This window comes from Gadus chalcogrammus, chromosome 13 (assembly GCF_026213295.1).
Source record: "Gadus chalcogrammus isolate NIFS_2021 chromosome 13, NIFS_Gcha_1.0, whole genome shotgun sequence".
NCBI lineage: Eukaryota > Metazoa > Chordata > Actinopteri > Gadiformes > Gadidae > Gadus > Gadus chalcogrammus.
This window is the reverse complement of record NC_079424.1, coordinates 17,676,646-17,700,539: the sequence shown is the minus strand read 5'-3', so window position 1 is coordinate 17,700,539 and position 23,894 is coordinate 17,676,646. Positions and strand designations below refer to the sequence as shown.

General features: G+C 48.5%; 2 protein-coding genes across 2 annotated transcripts; one reads left to right on the top strand and one right to left on the bottom strand.

Annotated features, from left to right (window-relative positions):
- The first annotated feature begins 497 nt into the window (after positions 1-497).
- Positions 498-12,505, top strand: LOC130402409 (TOG array regulator of axonemal microtubules protein 1-like). Its single transcript, XM_056606561.1, has 14 exons — positions 498-524; positions 1,724-1,838; positions 3,940-4,089; positions 8,304-8,720; positions 9,051-9,168; positions 9,342-9,447; positions 9,844-10,079; positions 10,430-10,588; positions 10,685-10,811; positions 10,916-11,006; positions 11,350-11,540; positions 11,668-11,887; positions 11,982-12,068; positions 12,279-12,505. The coding sequence occupies exons 1-14, from the start codon at positions 498-500 to the stop codon at positions 12,503-12,505; spliced, it is 2,271 nt and encodes a 756-aa protein (XP_056462536.1).
- A 7,754-nt stretch (positions 12,506-20,259) lies between these two features.
- Positions 20,260-21,745, bottom strand: LOC130402407 (aerolysin-like protein; the record flags this gene model as incomplete). Its single annotated transcript, XM_056606559.1, has 3 exons — positions 20,260-20,264; positions 20,510-20,990; positions 21,665-21,745. Coding segments are annotated over 3 exons (567 nt in total), but the record flags the coding sequence as incomplete, so codon positions are not given.
- Positions 21,746-23,894: the final 2,149 nt, after the last annotated feature.

The following is a 23,894-nucleotide window of genomic DNA, read 5'->3' as shown; positions in this document are numbered from 1 at the left end:
ACTTAACGAGACACCGTGACAGGAGCGTACAGTACAACTCATGCCGTTTTATTCTCTTTTCACAAATTTTTCTCACACACTTCATTTCTTGTACCAGAATTCAAAATTGACACGCGTGGTTGGTACACACTCGTGGTTGGTTCAACTTTTCAGCGTTGAACCGTGATTTTTTTAACCGAATTATTCAGTGTCTTCATCGACTTCCAATGCAAGTAATGTTGTTGTAAACTTAATGAGACACCGTGATAGGAGCGTACAACTCATGCCGTTTTATTCTCTTTTCACAAAATTTTCTCACACACTTTATTTCTTGTACCAGAGTATGCTTCAGACCCAAGCATTGGTCCAATCTATGTATGTGGTAAAGACTCCATTAATTAAATAATAAATTGAATATGTTTTATTACAGAGACTCATAGAGAGATTATCTAACAGCGACGATGGACAGGAAGACATTGTTTTCTTTGAGGGCTCAACTGACCCCTGCTTCCATCATGATGGCGGACAGGGAGTCATACACCGAGGTGACCAGGCTTGTCCCCGCCCCCCCTACTGAGGCCAAGCCCCCGGGCCTTAACCCCCGCTACCCTCGTGGGTCTAGGCTGCCCCGGTTGGCTGCCCCAGCTGGTGGCGCCAACGAGAGGATCGTCCTCGGCCCCCCTACTGAGGCCAAGCCCCCGGGCCTTAACTCCCGCTACCCTCGTGGGTCTAGGCTGCCCCGGTTGGCTGTGGCTGAGGAGGCTGAAGGCCAGGAAGCCTGGATTCAGGCGGCCCACTCCGACACCGTGTCCCTCTGTGCACGGGCTCTGGGTGCCGCCTCGAGCCAGGAGACTTCCCCGGGCCAAACCCCGCCAGGTGAAGGAGTTGTATACTTTGGTGTATTACAAATATAATTGAAGTATACAAAAGTTATTACAAGTATACTTTTACTTTTTGGGCTTAATTAAACGTATGTTTAACGTATGTACTTTTCAAAAGTGTATTTCATAATAAATGTCATTAAGTCCCACTTTAATGTACTGAAAAAAGGTATACTAATTCTGAAATACTTAAAGTGGTATTGCATTGTACTTATAAAACGTGTACTTTATTGTAAGTGTATTGTAAGTTGTACGTATGTGTAGTTAGAAAAAGCATACTAAATAGCAAAGCAGAAGTGTATTTTAGTATACTTGCAGAAAGTTAATCTCAAGTTGTATTACAGTGCCTTAGAAAAATTGCAAATAGGTGGTCATTTAGTGTACTTATGTAAGTACACTTATTTTGAAGTCCTGTGTACTACACTATTAAAATATTTTATTAAAGTGTACTTAATTTCCCCTCATTAGAAGTGGCTGACCCTGACCACCATCGTGGGTCTAGGCTGCCCCGGTTGGCTGCCCCAGCCGCTGGCGCCAGCGACAGGATCGTCCTCCGCCCCCCTACTGAGGCCAAGCCCCCGGGCCTTAACCCCCGCTACCCTCGTGGGTCTAGGCTGCCCCGGTTGGCTGCCCCAGCCGCTGGCGCCAACGGGAGGAACGTCCTCCGCCCCCCTACTGAGGCCAAGCCCCCGGGCCTTAACCCCCGCTACCCTCGTGGGTCTAGGCTGCCCCGATTGGCTGCCCCAGCCGCTGGCGCCAACGAGAGGGTTGTCCTCCGCCCCCCTACTGAGGCCAAGCCCCCGGGCCTTAACCCCCGCTACCCTCGTGGGTCTAGGCTGCCCCGGTTGGCTGTGGCTGAGGAGGCTGAGGGCCAGGAAGCCTGGATCCAGGCGGCCCACTCCGACACCGTGTCCCTCTGTGCACGGGCTCTGGGTGCCGCCTCGAGCCAGGAGACTTCCCCGGGCCGAACCCCCCCAGGTGAAGAAGTTGTATACTTTAGTGTATTGCAAATATAATTAAAGTATACAAAAGTTATTACAAGTATACTTTTACTTTTTGTGCTTAAATTAAAGTAGTATGTTTAACGTATGTACTTTTCAAAAGTGTACTTCGCAATAAATGTCATTAAGTTCCACTTTAATGTACTGAAAAAAAAAAGTACACTAATTCTGAAATACTTAAAGTGGTATTGCATTGTACTTATAAAAAGTGTACTTTATTGTAAGTGTATTGTAAATTGTACGTATGTGGACTTAGAAAAAGTATACTGAATAGCAAAGTACTTTAGTATACTTGCAGAAGGTTAATCTCAAATTGTATTACAGTGCCTTAAAAAAATTGCAAATACGTGGTCATTGTGTACTTGAGTAAAGTACACTTATTTTCAAGTCCTGTGTGCTACACTATTAAAATGTTTTATTAAAGTGTACTTAAATTCCCCTCATTAGAAGTGGTGGACCCTGACAGGACCGTCCTCCGCCCTACTGAGGCCAAGCCCCCACATAGACCCCCAGGTGAACCAATAGTACACTCTATTTAGAGCTGGGTTTCTATTCAAATTTCAAGAATCGATTCGATTCCGATTTTTAAGTTTCAGAATCGATTTTTTCCGATTTTCTCAGATTCCATCCGATTCCATCCGATTTTGATCTGATTTCCGATTCGATCCGATTTCGATTAGATCCGGAGGTTAATGTTATTTAAAATGAAAAATGTATTTGAACCGTTTCCTTCACTTCATGACTGTGTAGAGAAGCAACATATTAAAACTAGTATTATATCAATATTAAACAGTAAATCTTACAAGTATTGGTAGTTACTGATGGCTGGAAGACTGATGAAAAGGTTAAGGGTCAATCTACCTTCAAGAAAGATAATTCAGGACAATAAATGGAGGACATCATTGAGGTGACTATATCTGCAACAGTGGATTCCTACTGGGACACTAACCAGTGCATTATTATTATGCTTGAAAATAATTAAGAATTCACCCAAAAGCGGTTGCTACCAAAAGCATTTTTATTTTAAAACTGCTCACACTTAATAAACTGAGAAGTACTGAAACTGGAAGGATAAAATGTAAACGTTGAGCATTTTTCTTTAAAGTGCGAACATAAGAACAGAACATTTTAAACTGTAAAAGCACTGAATGGCGTCTATATGAGCATGTTCAAATCTGTTCTAAAACCACACTCAAGATTTGTTTTCAAGAATATGCAGCACCCTAAGTGTTCAGGGGAATCCCATGAATATACCGTATTTTCCGGACTATAAGTCGCGGTTTTTTTGTAGTTTGGCTTGCCCTGCGACTTATATTTCGAAGCGACTTATATGCCAAAATTGTGCGTACATAATCCTCGGCCGCAAGAGGGCACCGTCATTCATTAGGCCTACAACTGAACGCTGCAAGCCTACTGCACCACCGAATAAATTATATTCTCGTCCTCAATGTCCTCCGGTTCAACCAAAGCTACCCCAGCCTTAGCTGCAATTTTGTGCAACATAGCTGTCACACATCACAGCGCATGACTTGGCCGGCGAAAACTGGAGCCCTCCGCTGGACTTGTGAAGGCATCTGACCGCGGCGCATACGCGTCCGGTGGAATCCCGGTGTCACTGAATTCGGTATACTCTCAGAACTACGAGGGACCGACACACCTATATTGCTATTGCAATTTCATTCAGTCTCTCCAGACTAAACGTTCTTGTTTAAATGTTTAAAAATAAATGCGACTTATACACCGATGCGACGTATATATGTTTTTTTCCTCGTCATGGAGCATTTTTTGACTGATGCGACTTATACTCGGGAGCGACGTATAGTCCGGAAAATACGGTACATTTTTAACTTATAAAAAAAAAAAAAAAAATTAAATTAAAAAAAATCGATCTTTGGACGTACGAATCGATAATCGGTCATTAATATGCGAATCGATTAAAAATCGGAAAATCGATTTTTTCAACACAGCTCTAACTCTATTGTAGTACAAATATAATTGAAGTATACAAAAGTTATTCCAAGTATATTTGTTGCCTTAAAGTATGCTTAACGTGTACTTTTAAACAGTGTCCTTCACAGTGGATCTGCGGGACGCCCCGCTGAGCTCCGCCTCCTCGTCCCGGAACGCCGCTGCCTCTGCCCGCCGCCGGGCGCTCAGAGGCGCCGAGGCGGACCTCTCTGGGACGGAGCGCTCCCAGTCCGCCAACGGCCAGAGGTCCCAGGCCCCAGGCAGGATCGTCCTCCGCCCCCCTACTGAGGCCAAGCCCCCGGGCCTTAACCCCCGCTACCCTCGTGGGGCTAGGCTGCCCCGGTTGGCTGTGGCTGAGGAGGCTGAGGGCCAGGAAGCCTGGATCCAGGCGGCCCACTCCGACACCGTGTCCCCCCGTGCACGGGCTCTGGGTGCCGCCTCGAGCCAGGAGACTTCCCCGGGCCAAACCCCCCCAGGTGAAGAAGTCGTATACTTTAGTGTATTGCAAATATAATTGAAGCATACAAAAGTTATGACAAGTATACTTTTACTTTTTGTGCTTAAATTAAAGTATGTTTAACGTATGTACTTTTCAAAATTGTACTTCGCAGTAAATGTCATTAAGTTCCACTTTAATGTACTGAAAAAAAAGTACACTAATTCTGAAATACTTAAAGTGGTATTGCATTGTACTTATAAAAAGTGTACTTTATTGTAAGTGTATTGTAAATTGTACGTATGTGTACTTAGAAAAAGTATACTAAATAGCAAAGTACTTTAGTATACTTGCAGAAGGTTAATCTCAAATTGTATTACAGTGCCTTACCGTACGTCCACACCAGGAGCGACCACGCTTTGGTCGCTCACAAAGTTTCGCTGCGAATATTTCTGTTAGCTTTGGTCGCTTAAGTCGCTCATGACGTACAATTCAATTATGCAGACGCATTTAAAGGAGCCGTATGCTTTTAGTACAGACAGCCATATCAAAGAGTGAACTCTCCCATACACTTTGGCCATATTGCCGAGACGGTTTTGCTTGTTGGATAAATTGCTTCGACAACAAGTAGGACAGTGATTCCCCCCAATATAAAAAAACTCCTAAAATGTAGGCTAATTACAACCGAGAACAAAAAACCCTGCGTGCTGTAGTAGGCTAGTTAAAATATGTTTCAATGATCTGCATCTGCAAATCATGATCTACACTCATTCGTCGCACTCAAAACAAATAGACATTGGCGCACATGGCTAATTTGCATACGTGCACAGGACTGGTTGGCTCCGCAAGGCAAATAATGGAACATATCTATTAGGGATGGGCACGAGTAGTAAATTCCAAACTCGAGTGATCGAAGGAATTCCTCAAGGATCAATCGAGTACTCGTTAAATCAAATCTATTTTTAGAATGCAACGCATCTGCAGCAGGAATAGGCATGATGATGAACGGCAATATTACCAACCAAACATGTAATGCTTATTTTCCATCAAAACAGTCAGAGTTATCAGAGTATTCATTATTTATTTTTGCAAACGTTCAAAACACATTTTCCTTACAAAAATAAATATGCGTCTCACAATTTAAATCACGTCGAACCAAGGCCTGTAACGGTTTAAAATAAACAAAAACGAAACAAGTAGCCTAACCATTGCAAATAATTTAAAGCTGCAAATAAAACGGCAGCAATTGGACTATGGAAATACTCAGCGTTGTGATCTTCTCTACAAGCCCGGGATTACAGCTGCGTCTTGCGGCGGTGAAAATAGCCGGCACACTTTCACTTTCACCGTTGCTGCGGGTCTGCTTTCCCGAACTCACCGTTGTGTTTCAGGAGCATATGTTGCCGCATAGTACTTTCTGGTAGCTCGATTTCGCTTGGCATATTTTACATTTCACCTTATGATCTCCTATTTCTTTAAAGTATTTCAATTCTTCGCTGCGCTTTGCTTTAACCGCCATCTCTTAACTTTTTGAATTCTGGCGTGCCTGCACACGGCACGGAACGCGCCATGGAAATGGATGCATTTAATTTTCTTTGTGCCCACGTCATGCGTTAGTGGCGCCGACAGAAACATTTGCTTCAGAAAACTTTGTTTGTGTGTGTATATGCAAACTCGAGTTTGCCTGTCCACCAACCGAGTTCATTTGTAACGAGGAGTACTCGAGTAATCGATACCTCACGCCCATCCCTAATATCTATCTATCTAGGCCTATCTGTCTATCTATCTATCTATCTATCAACGCGTGTCTAGTTTTAATGTGATGTATTGTGTGTATGTCCATTCAGACTTGTTCTATGTGGTCTTGTAGGCTACTGTCCTGTGTGGGCCGAACCACCTAAATGGATTCCCGATGATTTGTATCGTTTGGTATTGATAAAGACTTGACTAGGCTATCTATCCATCTCCCCCCCCACACGACAACAGTCTTGATTTTTTATGTTGCTCTTTTTATTTCTTGTGGAAATCACGTCTACCTACTGAATTCATAACAGCACAGGATAAAAACACATCTTTGATAACACATTTGTAAACACAACAAGAGGAAGCTCCGACACACAAGTGCGGCTGTCTTTTACACATTAACAATAACTGCTCGGAGCGCGATATGCGGAGCGCATGTCGTCCATGGCACACACAGCCTATATAAACGAACAATCTGTGAGGCCGACCTCCAACACGGCATGCTGCTCTTTTTATTCCTTACGGAAAGAAAATTACAAGTAGTCTCGCAGCTCTCCGTTACCGTTGCAGCTGCTTCTGTCAGCCGTGCTGTATAAGTCCCCAAACAGGCTGCCCATCGCGCCCAGCGCAGCAGCAGACTTTTCTCCCTGTCGTGTGCGATCAGTGTCGGTCTCCGTTTCAGTGAGCTCGTGTGAGAGGCTTTCAGTCACGAGATGTTTCTGTGCAGGGGAAAGGTGGACTAACCGGGAGAAGCGGGGATCCAGGAGGGCCGCTTTATTGAGGAGAAGCCACTCGCCGCTCTCTTCTTTATAGCGCATTTTTACAGTTCGAATGGAGAATTACACTTCGAATTCGAACTTTTCACCCCACCTTCGAACGAATATTCGAACTTCGAATAAAAAGTGACAGCCCTACAACTGACCCAATCTAAGTCAATGATCGGGCTATAATTAGAACACGTTGGCTATGTAATCGCTGACAACAGGAGACATTTCATAGTGGTTGGTGGAAACCGGTGACATTTCTAGTGTTCTTTGGCGTTCGACGAGACACAGGACACACAACTCAAAACTGGGACTGTCCCATCTGGTCACCCTATCACGAGTGATAAAAAAGCGTGGCAAGCGACTCCGCAAAAAATGTGCGTTTGACAACAACGCACGGGCCGCAATAACACTAAACTTTGATGTCAAGTAGGGGGCCACAAAATATCATCCCACGGGCCTCAATTGGCCCCCGGGCCGCAAGTTTGAGACCCCTGATCTAGACTATTTAATTGACAATTATTCACCTCAGGCTCCGTGAATAGTGGGGAATAGAGGGATAAAAGAAAATAGATATATCCCTTGTCATTTATCCCTCGTCTTGTCGATTAGTTTGTTTATGTGACGATTTCAAAAACTTAAAGCATGCTACACGCGATTGGTTGGTTAGATTAGTGGCATGGAGAGCAAATGAAAATGATTCCCGCTTAAATACGAACGTTCTAGATGTATAAATACTCCCGCTTATCATCACTTGGTATCCAAACCACTATGGCGTTTCGATCTCTGAACTGAAAAAGGGTCGTACAACACCGGGTGCCAAGTTACAGCCGCGATTATTAATAATAATAATAATAATAATAATAATAATAATACATTTAATTTAGAGGCGCCTTTCAAGATATAATAATAATAATACTTCAGCCGACATTTTGTTCAGTGAGTGAATAAAGGTAGGTAGGAACCAAAGTGCCTGCCGGTGTTCCCTGGGATCCACGCAAGCGAAGAGCGTCTACATTCCGATTGGCTGTCAGTGTTTTGCCGCTGAAGCGCATCATAGTAATTTGCATAAAGTTAAAAAGTTTTCAACTTTTTTTGGATGCTCTGGTCGCTCAACTTTGGCCGCTGGTAGCGTTGGTCGCTTTGGTCGCTCTTGCCCATAGAAAGTGAATGACTTCCGGCGATTTGGTAGCTCAATTCGCTTCTGGTGTGGACGTACAATTAGAAAAATTGCAAATACGTGGTCATTGTGTACTTGTACTATGTTTTATTAAATCGTACTTAATTTCCCCTCATTAGAAGTGGCTGACCCTGACCACCCTCGTGGGGCTAGGCTGCCCCGGTTGGCTGCCCCAGCCGCTGGCGCCAACGACAGGATCGTCCTCCGCCCTACTGAGGCCAAGCCCCCACATAGACCCCCAGGTGAACAAGTAGTACACTTTATTGTAGTACAAATATAATTGAAGCATACAAAAGTTATTCCAAGTATATTTGTTGATTTAAAGTATGCTTAACGTGTACTTTTAAACAGTGTCCTTCACAGTGGATCTGCGGGACGCCCCGCTGAGCTCCGCCCCCTCTTCCTGGAACGCCGCTGCCTCTGCCCGCCGCCGGGCGCTCGGAGGCGCCGAGGCGGACCTCTCTGGGACGGAGCGCTCCCAGTTCGCCAACGGCCAGAGGTCCCAGGCCCCAGGCAGCCCGCCGGCCTCTGAGGTTCCTGAAGGCGTGGCGGGCAGAGGTAAGTGCGAGTTCAGCCCGTTTCCCCCTGTGCAGGAGCGTCTGAGGAACGGCAGGATCCCCCGGGAGAAGCTCCGGGGCCCGTCCCCCCACCAGGCAGGGGAAGAGGCCGGGCCCTCTGGGAAGAGGCAGAAGAACGGGGGCCGCTGTTTCCCCGACCAGAGGCTGACCGCTGAGCCCGAGTTGGAGGAGAAGCTGTTGGATAGCAGAGGTAAGAATGGCATCTCTTACACAAATAAATCAATCCAAAGTAACTCTTATTTTTTTATAGGATTGAGCCTGCATACCATAAAACTTTAATTATTAGCCCAGGCTTTTATTTGTTTCAACCCCTGAACTCAAGCGGCTTGTGTTTGGGACAGGCGTCCATATGGAACAGGCCTTTAATTCCTTTGGATTTTCCTTTTGGTGAACTGATGCCATCTATTGGCGAAAGTTGGTAATGCTCTAAAATACGTCTGTGATGTTGTCACGCGACCCTGGCAAGGCGCCGGCGTCTAATTGAGACCGGCGTTTATTTTTCAAACGTGTGTGTGTGCAGATGAGCCGGCCCAGGGCTCCCTCAGCGGCCCCCAGCGAGACCCACCCGGGCCCCATCCCTTCCCCAAACCTGAGCTGGCCATGACACAGAGCCTCACTCTCATCAGCTCAGAGAACTGGTGAGACACACACACACACACACACACACACACACACACGCACACACACACACACACACCACACACACTCAGAATTTCCCCCCCACACACACACACACACCAACACACAGAATTAGTCGAAGCAATCCAAACTTGTGTTTCATCTGACTGACCTGCTGTGGTTCTGAACGCAGGCAGGAGAAGATGGAAGGGCTCACGGTGCTGCGCAGTCTGGCCCAGAACCACGTGGACACGCTGCTCCCCAGGCTCCGCGACGTCTGCCTCGCCCTCGTGCAAGAGGTAGCTCCCCCTCTCTGGGCCTGCTCCCTGGTGCTCTCTCTCTCTCTACCACGTAACATGGAGACCAGCGTCTGTCACTGTGGTTGGGCGTGTGAGTGGGCGGGCGGCTGGGTGTGGACAGTCCGTCACTGTCTGCAAGTGTAAAACTAACTCAATCCTGTCTACAGCTTAGTCTATAGACCTTGCTGTGTGTAAAACCATCCCCATCAATTCTACACCATAGAAAGAGTGCTTGATTCGACATGAACAATGTTAGCAAAACACAGCCTTGAATGAAGCGAGGAGTGTGAAACGTACTATAGTGTAACGCCTTCATTCATAAAGCGCTTTCCAAGGCACTCAATGAACCTTTCCAGAGTGAGAGTGGTGTCTACCACGTGTGTGTCTGGTTCTCAGGTGAAGAACCTGCGTTCGGGCGTGTCCCGCGTAGCCGTGTGCACGCTGGGCGTCCTGTACTGCCACCTGGAGCGGGCCATGGACAAGGAGGTGGACACCACGGCCAGGGCGCTGCTGCACAAGGCGGCCGAGAGCAACGCCTTCATCCGGGAGGAAGTGGACGCGGCGCTGGGCCACATGGTGCGGCACTGCACGCCGGCACGCTGCATCAACGCCTTCCTGGACGGGGGTTTGAGGTCAGGGGGCTGCACGCACACGCACAACGAAGACACAAACACACTGTATTACGCCTTGTTATGTTTTCTAGTATATCTACCACAGTAACGGTATTGCAAGATCCAATCTGTGATTTATATAAAGTACAAAGAATCAGCGGAAGATGCAAACGCACAACATAAAAAATGGACATTTAAACAGGACTTGAGTGTCAAAGGAAACGTTTCTAACATCCTTAATCTGCTTTGGACTGGTAGGTAGGATACTCCAGAGGTCTAGCCGATGTTTCCTTATCTCCATCCGTTGTGTACTTCTGTGGTTTGTGTCTCTTTGTGTGCGTCCTTCATGTTGAGCCTGTGTGTGTCTGCAGCCACCTGAGCGCGGCGGTGAGGAAGTGCGCCGCCCAGCACCTGGCCGACCTGCTGGAGAGGGTGGGCGTGGCCCGCCTGCTGTCCGGAGGGAAGGACGTGACGGACAGAATTCTCCCGGCCGTGGTCAAGCTGGCCCTGGACTCCTCCCCGGAACCCAGGCACGTAGAGCCCCCGGTGGCTTCCTGTGTTGGCAGAAGGCTTTGGCGTGTGTCCAACGGCTCGGTGACGTGCCGGTCTCACTCCTCCCCCTTCAGGTCCTTTGGCCGCCGGATGTTGCTGTTCCTGTCCTCCCACCGGGACTTTGATAGCCTGCTGGAGAAGAACATCCCCACCAAGGACCTTTCCGCCGCCCGCAAGGCGGTCAGTGGACTCAAGGCAAAGGTACGGAAGGCCCCCTCCTCTCGCCCCACCCTACCGCTTGGTGACGGGTCTGGTGAACATTGTTGTTGTTGTGTTTGTTGTGTCAGGGTCAGGGTCAGGGTCAGGGTCTGGGTGAGACGCCCCAGACCCCAGCCTCGCTTCCCGGCAGTGGCACCGCCAGGGCCTCGACGCTCCAAAGGAAGCTCCCCAAACAGACCATAGCCCCCAGCCCCACCACCGCCACCGCCACCCCCACCAACACCGCCACCACCACCCCCAGGTGAGACTCCTCCCAGACACATGACAGCCACCTTTGAAATATGTTGGTGAAAGTAAAAGCCTTACTTATGCTATGAGGTCAGCTCCTCTCTCGGGGTCGTGTTCCAGAACACACATGATGGCTTTTGTTTGCAATGTCTCTCCTATATTAATTATGCATTTTTTTGTTTTCTCAACTTGAAGCAAACTTTAAGAATATCTTTTATCTTATTTCCAAGATCATATATATACATATGTAGTAAGTATGTATGCAGTTTCATGACATTATATTTTGTGGTACCCTCCAGGGAGCCCAACAGCAAGTACAGCTCCAAACCTCAGGGGCCCATCATGGAAGACAAGTTTGAGTACATCAGGCAGCTCACCGCTCTGATGGAGTCAAAGGACTTCAGGGAGCGCATCAAAGGCCTCGACCAGCTGGTGGCCGACTGCCAGCACAACCCCAGCATGGTCATCCGCAGCCTGTTCCCGGTCCGTAAAACCCCCCACCGCTCGTAAACGCCCACTACCTCACACTCGCCCTTATCCCCTCCCCTGGTTGGACTCCCTCCTGTCCCCTTTTTGTTCACCTGTTCCCCGTTTCTCCCCGCTCCCCCAGGTGTTTGGCCTCTTCAGAGACCGCCTGCTGGAGTCCAACCGTAAGGTGAACCTTTACGCCCTGGAGGCCCTGCAGGGGATGGTGCGCCTGCTGAAGGACAACCTGTCCGGGGTGCTCAACCACCTGGTGCCCGCCATCGTGGACAACCACCTCAACTCCAAGAACCGCGCTGTGTACTCGGCCGCCACAGGGGCCCTCTGTGAGCTGGTCCTGAACCTCGGTGAGGGCCCGGTGGGGAGCTGTCCGGAACACGGTCCGGTCTGACCACGGCGTTGTCCTTGTTACTCATGTGTTTCTCCCTTGCACCTCTCCAGACAACAGCCTCCTCCTGGAGCCGTTCTGCTTCAAGGCACGGGTTCTTAGCGGCCAAGCAAAGGTGGACCTGATCGAGAAGGTTGCAGGTTTGTTAATGGCTAAAATGTTTGTTTGTTTTGTTCTTTGCAATGATCAGCACCAAACATACGTATACCATTGTGTGGCCAATCAAGAGGCATCTGATCCGCTCTGCTCTGCCGCCTCCTCTCCTCTGTCTCCTCCTGTCTCCCATTATTTTGTCTCTTCCTTGGTTTCCTCCTCCTTCTCTCCCTCCGTCTCCTCCTCCCCCCCCCCAGAGCTGGTGATGGAGCTGTACCCCCGCCGGCCCCAGCTGGTGGAGCAGAAGGCGCTGCCCCTGCTGTGGGGCCTGCTGGGCCCGTCCAGCGGCAGCGTGCACCGGGCGACAACCAGCCTGTGCCGAGCCCTCCACCATCAGATGGGGCCGGGCCTGGGACAGAGCGCCGCCTCCCAGCCCCCGAGCGTCGGCAGGGACCTCAACCAGCTGCTGAGAACCATGTCCTGAATAAAAAATGACGTAAGGACGGGAACGAGAAGACTCACTGCTCTCTTTGCACTTTTACAGGTAGCTTGTTTTGCACTTTAACAGGTACAATTTACAATTACAATTAGGGCATTTAGCAGACGCTTTTATCCAATGCGACTTACATCGGTTAATACACACATTGACACACCTACGGCATAGTCAATCATGCAAGGTGATAGCCAGGTCGTCGGGAGCAGTTAGGCAGGGCTCCAGACTGCGACCAATTGGTCACGTTTTGCGACCAAAATTTGAGAATGCGCGACTGAATATTTGCTGGACGTGCATGCGCGTCAGCAAAAACCCACATAGACCCCCAGGTGAACAAGTAGTACACTTTATTGTAGTACAAATATAATTGAAGCATACAAAAGTTATTCCAAGTATATTTGTTGATTTAAAGTATGCTTAACGTGTACTTTTAAACAGTGTCCTTCACAGTGGATCTGCGGGACGCCCCGCTGAGCTCCGCCCCCTCTTCCTGGAACGCCGCTGCCTCCGCCCGCCGCCGGGCGCTCGGAGGCGCCGAGGCGGACCTCTCTGGGACGAAGCGCTCCCAGTTCGCCAACGGCCAGAGGTCCCAGGCCCCAGGCAGCCCGCCGGCCTCTGAGGTTCCTGAAGGCGTGGCGGGCAGAGGTAAGTGCGCGTTCAGCCCGTTTCCCCCTGTGCAGGAGCGTCTGAGGAACGACAGGATCCCCCGGGAGAAGCTCCGGGGCCTGTCCCCCCACCAGGCAGGGGAAGAGGCCGGGCCCTCTGGGAAGAGGCAGAAGAACGGGGGCCGCTGTTTCCCCGACCAGAGGCTGACCGCTGAGCCCGAGCTGGAGGAGAAGCTGTTGGATAGCAGAGGTAAGAATGGCATCTCTTACACAAATAAATCAATCCAAAGTAACTCTTATTTTTTTATAGGATTGAGCCTGAATACCATAAAACTTTAATTATTAGCCCAGCCTTTTATTTGTTTCAATCCCTGAACTCAAGCGGCTTGTGTTTGGGACAGGCGTCCATATGGAACAGGCCTTTAATTCCTTCGGATTTTCCTTTTGGTGAACTGATGCCATCTATTGGCGAAAGTTGGTAATGCTCTAAAATACGTCTGTGATGTTGTCACGCGACCCTGGCAAGGCGCCGGCGTCTAATTGAGACCGGCGTTTATTTTTCAAACGTGTGTGTGTGCAGATGAGCCGGCCCAGGGCTCCCTCAGCGGCCCCCAGCGAGACCCACCCGGGCCCCACCCCTTCCCCAAACCTGAGCTGGCCATGACACAGAGCCTCACTCTCATCAGCTCAGAGAACTGGTGAGACACACACACACACACACACACACACACACACACACACACACACACACACACACACACACACACACACACACACACACACACACACACACACACACACACACACACACACACACACACACCACACACACTCAGAATTTTCCCCCCCACACACACACACACACACACACAGAATTAGTCGAAGCAATCCAAACTTGTGTTTCATCTGACTGACCTGCTGTGGTTCTGAACGCAGGCAGGAGAAGATGGAAGGGCTCACGGTGCTGCGCAGTCTGGCCCAGAACCACGTGGACACGCTGCTCCCCAGGCTCCGCGACGTCTGCCTCGCCCTCGTGCAAGAGGTAGCTCCCCCTCTCTGGGCCTGCTCCCTGGTGCTCTCTCTCTCTACCACGTAACATGGAGACCAGCGTCTGTCACTGTGGATGGGCGTGTGAGTGGGCGGGCGGCTGGGTGTGGACAGTCCGTCACTGTCTGCAAGTGTAAAACTAACTCAATCCTGTCTACAGCTTAGTCTATATACCTTGCTGTGTGTAAAACCATCCCCATCAATTCTACACCATAGAACGAGTGGTTTATTTGACATGAACAATGTTAGCAAAACACAGCCTTTAATGAAGCGAGGAGTGTGAAACGTACTATAATGTAACGCCTTCATTCATATAGCGCTTTCCAAGACACTCAATGAACCTTTCCAGAGTGAGAGTGGTGTCTACCACGTGTGTGTCTGGTTCTCAGGTGAAGAACCTGCGTTCGGGCCTGTCCCGCGTAGCCGTGTGCACGCTGGGCGTCCTGTACTGCCACCTGGAGCGGGCCATGGACAAGGAGGTGGACACCACGGCCAGGGCGCTGCTGCACAAGGCGGCCGAGAGCAACGCCTTCATCCGGGAGGAAGTGGACGCGGCGCTGGGCCACATGGTGCGGCACTGCACGCCGGCACGCTGCATCAACGCCTTCCTGGACGGGGGTTTGAGGTCAGGGGGCTGCACGCACACGCACAACGCAGACACAAACACACTGTATTGCGCCTTGTTATGTTTTCTAGTATATCTACCACAGTAACGGTATTGCAAGATCCAATCTGTGATTTATATAAAGTACAAAGAATCAGCGGCAGATGCAAACGCACAACATAAAAAATTTACATTTAAACAGGACTTGAGTGTCAAAGGAAACGTTTCTAACATCCTTAATCTGCTTTGGACTGGTAGGTAGGATACTCCAGAGGTCTAGCCGATGTTTCCTTATCTCCATCCGTTGTGTACTTCTGTGGTTTGTGTCTCTTTGTGTGCGTCCTTCATGTTGAGCCTGTGTGTGTCTGCAGCCACCTGAGCGCGGCGGTGAGGAAGTGCGCCGCCCAGCACCTGGCCGACCTGCTGGAGAGGGTGGGCGTGGCCCGCCTGCTGTCCGGAGGGAAGGACGTGACGGACAGAATCCTCCCGGCCGTGGTCAAGCTGGCCCTGGACTCCTCCCCGGAACCCAGGCACGTAGAGCCCCCGGTGGCTTCCTGTGTTGGCAGAAGGCTTTGGCGTGTGTCTAACGGCTCGGTGACTTGCCGGTCTCACTCCTCCCCCTTCAGGTCCTTTGGCCGCCGGATGTTGCTGTTCCTGTCCTCCCACCGGGACTTTGATAGCCTGCTGGAGAAGAACATCCCCACCAAGGACCTTTCCGCCGCCCGCAAGGCGGTCAGTGGACTCAAGGCAAAGGTACGGAAGGCCCCGCCCTCTCGCCCCACCCTACCGCTTGGTGACGGGTCTGGTGAACGTTGTTGTTGTTGTGTTTGTTGTGTCAGGGTCAGGGTCAGGGTCAGGGTCTGGGTGAGACGCCCCAGACCCCAGCCTCGCTTCCCGGCAGTGGCACCGCCAGGGCCTCGACGCTCCAAAGGAAGCTCCCCAAACAGACCATAGCCCCCAGCCCCACCACCGCCACCGCCACCCCCACCAACACCGCCACCACCACCCCCAGGTGAGACTCCTCCCAGACACATGACAGCCACCTTTGAAATATGTTGGTGAAAGTAAAAGCCTTACTTATGCTATGAGGTCAGCTCCTCTCTCGGGGTCGTGTTCCAGAACACACATGATGGCTTTTGTTTGCAATGTCTCCTATATTAATTATGCATTTGTTTGTTTTCTCAACTTGAAGCAAACTTTAAGAATATCTTTTATCTTATTTCCAAGATCATATATATATATATGTAGTAAGTATGTATGCAGTTTCATGACATTATATTTTGTGGTACCCTCCAGGGAGCCCAACAGCAAGTACAGCTCCAAACCTCAGGGGCCCATCATGGAAGACAAGTTTGAGTACATCAGGCAGCTCACCGCTCTGATGGAGTCAAAGGACTTCAGGGAACGCATCAAAGGCCTCGACCAGCTGGTGGCCGACTGCCAGCACAACCCCAGCATGGTCATCCGCAGCCTGTTCCCGGTCCGTAAAACCCCCCACCGCTCGTAAACGCCCACTACCTCACACTCGCCCTTATCCCCTCCCCTGGTTGGACTCCCTCCTGTCCCCTTTTTGTTCACCTGTTCCCCGTTTCTCCCCGCTCCCCCAGGTGTTTGGCCTCTTCAGAGACCGCCTGCTGGAGTCCAACCGTAAGGTGAACCTTTACGCCCTGGAGGCCCTGCAGGGGATGGTGCGCCTGCTGAAGGACAACCTGTCCGGGGTGCTCAACCACCTGGTGCCCGCCATCGTGGACAACCACCTCAACTCCAAGAACCGCGCTGTGTACTCGGCCGCCACAGGGGCCCTCTGCGAGCTGGTCCTGAACCTCGGTGAGGGCCCGGTGGGGAGCTGTCCGGAACACTGTCCGGTCTGACCACGGCGTTGTCCTTGTTACTCATGTGTTCCTCCCTTGCCCCTCTCCAGACAACAGCCTCCTCCTGGAGCCGTTCTGCTTCAAGGCACGGGTTCTTAGCGGCCAAGCAAAGGTGGACCTGATCGAGAAGGTTGCAGGTTTGTTAATGGCTAAAATGTTTGTTTGTTTTGTTCTTTGCAATGCACCAAACATACGTAATACCATTGTGTGGCCAATCAAGAGGCATCTGATCCGCTCTGCTCTGCCGCCTCCTCTCCTCTGTCTCCTCCTGTCTCCCATTATTTTGTCTCTTCCTTGGTTTCCTCCTCCTTCTCTTCCTCTGTCTCCTCCCCTCCCCCTTTCCCTCCGTCTCCTCCTCCCCCCCACCAGAGCTGGTGATGGAGCTGTACCCCCGCCGGCCCCAGCTGGTGGAGCAGAAGGCGCTGCCCCTGCTGTGGGGCCTGCTGGGCCCGTCCAGCGGCAGCGTGCACCGGGCGACAACCAGCCTGTGCCGAGCCCTCCACCATCAGATGGGGCCCGGCCTGGGACAGAGCGCCGCCTCCGAGCCCCCGAGCGTCGGCAGGGACCTCAACCAGCTGCTGAGAACCATGTCCTGAATAAAAAATGACGTAAGGACGGGAACGAGAAGACTCACTGCTCTCTTTGCACTTTTACAGGTAGCTTGTTTTGCACTTTAACAGGTACAATTTACAATTACAATTTGGGCATTTAGCCTTTATCCAATGCGACTTACATCGGTTAATACACACATTGACACACCTACGGCATAGTCAATCATGCAAGGTGATAGCCAGGTCGTCGGGAGCAGTTAGGCAGGGCTCCAGACTGCGACCAATTGGTCACGTTTTGCGACCAAAATTTGAGAATGCGCGACTGAATTTTTGCTGGACGTGCATGCGCGTCAGCAAAAACTGAGTCGCGCATTTGCCCCTTTTTTTCTTCTTTATTTTTACACGTTAAACGTGGAAGGGGCGCGTCAATGAATCCGGAATCTGTAGCAGGCAAAAGAGTGTGAGAAAGATAGGGAATGGCCACTGTAAGTTGCTAATGTGTGGAGGGGAGGGTCATAGAGATTATCGAGCGCGGGAAACCGCCGCGGGTCTGTGAGAAGGAGAACGATCTCAACCTGCCATTCAAACAATGAGCAAGCGAACAATTTATTCGTTCTTCCTACCTGCGGCACTTGCGGCTAGTAGTGTGCCAGTGCCACGGTCTACAGAGTCGGAGGATGATGGCTGCGTGAATTCAGCTGGTTAAGGTACTGTAATTTCGGCTGTGCATGTATTTTTGGAATTCTCAATTGCTGCAATAAATTATGTTGTTGTTGACTTCCAACATGTTCTGCATTCCTGCAAACTTGTCACTTTTCGACGACAATCGCCGTTTTCTTGGTCAATTGGGTCATTCACGTGAATCGTGTAGAACCAAAGAGTTTTTTTAGGGGGGGGGGGGGAAGCTGTCCTTCTTATGCCAAACATTATTGGATAATTCTTATAATTTACATTTCTCTGGGCCAATCGGAACCTCAGCACCTGCTTCAGAATCTTAAAGCACACAGCGCCAACTGAGCTCGCCTTTGGATTAGACGCCTGGCTACCGTGTACGGTATAAATGCTATAGAAAGTATACCAGTGTGAATTTGCGCTACGGTATGGATTTTGACGTTACAGTTTGACCGGTGTGACCGGTAGACAGTTGTGTGTAACGCGTAACAAAGTAAGTAACGCGCTAATGCAGTAACCTAACTACCTTTTCAGGTATAAAGTAAAGTTACGTGCAACTACTGAAAATATGGTAACGAAACATAGTTCCTTTTTCAATTCATTACTTTTCCCAGGAACAGATTTGACAGCGATACTGCTGTGTGCTTGCGCAATAGTCCCTTCACAAGCTCTCATGCCACACCGTAGCCTACGAGACAGACGCTGGTAGCGTGAAGCTGTCTCTCCATATCAGACATTGCTTCTGCAGGCATTTTCCAAAGCCAGTCCTTACGACAAAATGCCAGCGGTGGAACGAGATAACAAACACCGTCACTGTTAGCCTGTGTAAGGACATGGTTCCCTTTCAAAATGTCGATAGAAAGGGCTTTAAATAGATGGTCAAAACAGTCGATCCCAGGTACGCGTTACCTAATCGCACACACTTCAGCCAAATTGAGATGCCGAAACTATACGGCAAGGTCCGCAAGCAAGTGGAGAAACAAATCCATACTATTAAACGTTAGTGTTTTTCAGAGATGGAAGTAACTTACTGGTAAGGCAGTTTTGCTGCCTTACCAGTATTTTACCCCTTCAGAAGCATTTATATCGAAATTAGAAGATACAATTAACATACTGTGATATAATACCGTTACCGTCTATGCCTCAAATCATACCGTGATATACATTTTAGTCCATACCGTACAGCCCTAATTTGAAGGAACTATCTGTTAAATTCAAGGTAAGTCAAGCTTTTTGGAGCAAAAACAACAGCTATTTGTTTGTTTGATTCAACTAACGTTAGCTACCACTTTTTTGATATATAATTTACAATAATATTGTATTTTTAGGACGAGTCAACGCTGAGTACTGCACGAACGTAGACCTTGCATAAAGTTAGTAAATACTAACAACATAGGGCTCTTAGGACCCTACGAGTACCCCTGGAGCCCTCGTAAGCTACGAGTCATTCCACGACGTTACCAATGATGCTTTCGGGAAACGAAAGTGAAAACTGAACAATGTTGGTACGACGCACTTCACAAACCACTTAGGCTAAAGATGCTTTCGGGAAACGGGGCCCTGACCTATATAATTTGCAAAGCTTCTTACCTGGGCATGTGTGTCGATGGCGGAGCCGTTGTTTAAAAACATTACGTCTTACCTGGGTGAGTGTTGCTGCGGTGTGTGCGCGTGCGTGTGTGTTCCTACCTGCGCATGTGTTGATGGTGGAGCCGTTATGTTTAAGGGCGAGTGTCGATGCGGTGTGTGCGTCTGTGTTCTTACCTGCGCGTTTGTCGATGGCGTAGCCGTTATGTTTAAAAACATAACGTGTGTCGTGTATTTGTCTTGACGTGCGGTGCGTAGTGTGCATGTGTATGTGCGTGCTTGAGATGCATTTGAAGGCATCTCAATATTCTGCAATTTCTTTTTTGAGTAACCGGTTAACCGAACTATGGAAAAAAACAAAAAATGTGTAGCGCACTCATAATGAAGTCTGAAGTTCTTCCGTGATCTGGCCTTCACTAAACAAAGGCATTCGTTTTCCATCTCTATTAGTTAAATAAATAAGGAAATCAAATCCAATTTGTTCAATTGAGCATTTCAGAAGGAAAAACACTGCTCGAAATCAGTATGCTGAATCAAACTAAACCATCATTTTTGACAAGAATATGAATGAAGGCACAAACTGAAATAAGATTAGAGTAAATTTAAGGCACAAACTGAATAGATTCAAGTAACTGAAGCACAGCAGCAAAAAGTACAAGTACTGGTGGGCTTGGACATCAACAGAACTCCACTTGCAGCGCATGGGCCTGCCTCATCAACAAAAATATATTTAGTGTAAGACGGAAATACAGTATGTCATCAAAACATTTCCAGTTAACATAACACATAAGCCCACCTACTGCATCACTCATTCTTGGGATAGGCGGGTGCGGAGGCGATTTACAATCAAGCCCGCCGTGGAAAAGACTCCGCTGGAACGGAGGTTGCCGGTATAGCCAAAGTATTCCAAGTATTGAATGGCATTAGTATACACGATTAATGACCAATATGTTATTAATATAGCTAATGAATATATTGAATGAACTTAAGGCAAAAATTAAAAAAAATCTCAAAGTCAACTACCCACACCGTTTCGAATAATCGAATATTCGAATTGCCGTGTCCATCCCCATCGACATTCATAACACAATCAGACTCAGTGGTTTTTAAATGCACTGCAGTGTAAGCCACACCACTGTAGTTGCCAGTGGATGGGAAGACCAGCTCGCAACCATTCATGCATGTGATTTTAACTGTGGCTGAGTAGGGGAGGTTGATGTCTGCTCGTCCCACTGTCAAATCAACGCTCACGGTCTTTCGTGCCGGGACCGTCACATTGACCTCATCTGATTCGGTTATGGTCTCTGAGGAGTTCATTGTGGACAACAGCACTGCTCCCGTGGTCAAGCTAAATCCACCAGACCCCCCCACCAGTTTCGGGATCCCTGCATGAACAGACATGTTGACGGTGCCCTCCATCTTGGTGGTGGTGCTCCAGGTGGTAGACTTGGTCACAGATCTGCTGTACGCACATTTATGCTCTTGAGCTGCAGTAGTGTCGTTTTGATGAGACAACGATTTTATATATTCTTTATTGACCTACATTAAACCAAACAGACAGAAAAACACAAAAAATATGCATAATGTTCAGGCAACACACAAAATATACTTAATAACCAGTACAGAAAATATCAAAATATCATTTATTTAGTCTAACATTTAGACTTTAACACTTTATTAATCCCCCGGGGGAGAAATTCAAAAGATTTAAGTGCTGACACTATTTTATTGACCTAATGTAAGTAAACAAAAGACATAACTGTCAACCCCATATCAAATGATAATGCTTATATGGTGGACAGGACTCATCAAGTTGTCCTTTATGGAACGACTAAGTGGGGCCAGAAAGCATTTGAGCAGAACAAATCTTTCTTATTTTTTCTTTAAAGAAAGCCCCTTGTGACAACTACTGATATAAAAAGGGCTTTATAAAATATGTTTGATTAATATATAAGAGTAATCTGCCCTATGAAAGATAGGTATAAGACATGCTTTTGTTAGTGATAGGAAGGAGGAAAAATACGTGCAAATTTCTGTCCTGGGCACAACCTACTACAAAAACAGGTGCTATTCATGCATGAAAATGACTAAATTTCAATAGCTTTTCGGAGTTAATAAAGAAACAGTTAATTGAAATGTATTGGCCCACTTCAGCCAGAATATGGCCTCCTGCCATATTCTGACTCAGGTCTTCCACGCATAGCGGCACTCACCTGGGGTGTGTACATGGCCAGGCTGGGATAGGTCATGTCAGTTAGCACAGACGACTTGATGGCGTTGATGAAGAGGAATCCCAACAGTCACAATTCATGAATCCGCCCTCGCATCTATGCTCATCCGCGGGTGTATCTCCCAAAGTGCATCTAACCATAGGCGGAGTTTCACTTTTGCATCAGGGGGGGCAAAACAATTTTTTTCACACGAACATGTTCTCACTCATGTTCGCACGCACACACACACACAAACACACACACACACACACACACACACACAAAGCGCATTTCGCATGATGGCACAAGTTTAGATGAGGTTCAACACCAGTTGTTACATTACAACGTGGTTGCTAGGAGTATTCATTTAAAGAAAATAGTCTTACCTAGTGCAGAAGTAAGCGTCTTTTTTTGCGTCCTGCGTAAACGTCCACAACCGTCTCAAGTGACAGCCTGGCAGTGATGTCGCTCTCGATGTGAAGCACAGCAAGGGATGAAAACCGTGCAGCTCCTGTTGTTAAGCGTAGCCAGTTGCGAATCCTTCTCATTGCAGAGAAACTCCTCTCGGAAGTGGCAGATCCAACGGGTAGAGTCATTTGTACAGTATTTACATCATTTTCTTCTCTGTGGCCCAAAGTCGTTGTTATCAGGAAATTGTCGAGGGAGGTGGGGGGTTGTGTGGCCCGTTTTCTTTTCGGTAGTGGTCCAGGACCAGCAGGTGTCTGACTCTGAATGTTCGCATCCTCGGGTACGGAGACGTTGTTGTCTCGGCAGAACTGTTTCACTGATCCCCATACATCATTCCATTTGTCAGTCTGTCTCTGTGGCACAAAGTGCGCTTTCAGGTTGTCGGTAAGCATAGCCGCTTCGGAAAGTGCGAGACTGGAGGACTGAAGGGCTTTGTGTGTGACATGAATCACACGCAGTATGTCTTCAAGTACAATGAGACATGTAATGAATGACCACTGACCACTTGCCTCCCTCATCACTCATTTCTCTCAGGCACTGTGTAATTGCAGAGTAGTGTGTTTTAACGGCATGCAGAGAACGCCACTTGCATGCCCAGCGCGTCTCGCTGGGCTGTGCAATTTCGGTTAGCTTCATATCCAGCGATTTCTGGACTTCAATAAAGCGATGGTGGTATGTCGGCTCTGCAAATACTGAGTACAGTTTGCCGATGACATTCAGTAATGTTTTGACACTGCGGTTCACCGTGCAGCAGTCCACAAGCACGAGATTCAGTCTGTGAGCCAAGCAGTGTATGTATACTGCGTGTATCCATACAGTGTATGGATGCGTCTCTTTAATGCACTGCTGCACTCCAGACACTTGGCCGGACATTACAGAGGCGCCATCGTAGCTCTGGGCAACAATTGGGATGTTTTTCAGTCCGCAGATCTCCAATCCAGTGTTTATGGCGTCCACGATCCCAGCTGCATTTCGAGATGCTGAACAATCAATAAAACACAAAAAACGCTCCTTGATTTCAAGCTGCTCTGTATATCTTAAACAGACTGACAGCTGCTCAGTGTGGTATGACCTGACCTCATCTGCGATTACAGCAAAAAACCCAGTGTCCTGCACTTTCTCTGCAATTTCCGCACGAACCAAATTTGCGCATATCTCAATTATTTCGTTCTGAAAATCTGGACTTGTAGCATTGAAATAATTAGACTGCATACTTTGAAAGTCGGGATCATATTTCGAGAAAAATTTGCAAACCTCAAGATAATTCCCACGAGACTCTGAATCGATAGCCTCCCTGTGTCCACGGAAAGGCAATCCAAGTGCAGACAGCAATCTCACGATATCCACAACTTTAAAAAGATAAGATCTGTTCTTCTCAACAGTAGCGTTGTGGCTCTCCGACAATTTGGCAGCTATCGATCCACCTCCAGATGTGCTCTGTTTGAAGTTGTCCCATTTAACCATACAGTTCTGATGGGCCAGTGAATTTGCATGTTTTTCCAGTTTACTGCTTAGTTTTTTCCAGTCACTTACGCCCTTTCGGAACGATTCCTCCACACTGCTGTCAGTCTGGAAGTGGTGGCAGGCGAAACAGAAGACAGCATCCTTTAAAACCGAGTATTCAAGCCAACAGTACTTGCTTGCTTGTCGCCAAGATCATTTGGTAGTTGCTGTGAGCTAGTGCTGCTAGGCAAGCTAACTGACCCTGACGACAGCCCAGCAAGATCCGATGGTGAGCTAGCACTAGCTGGGTTTGCCAAGCTGG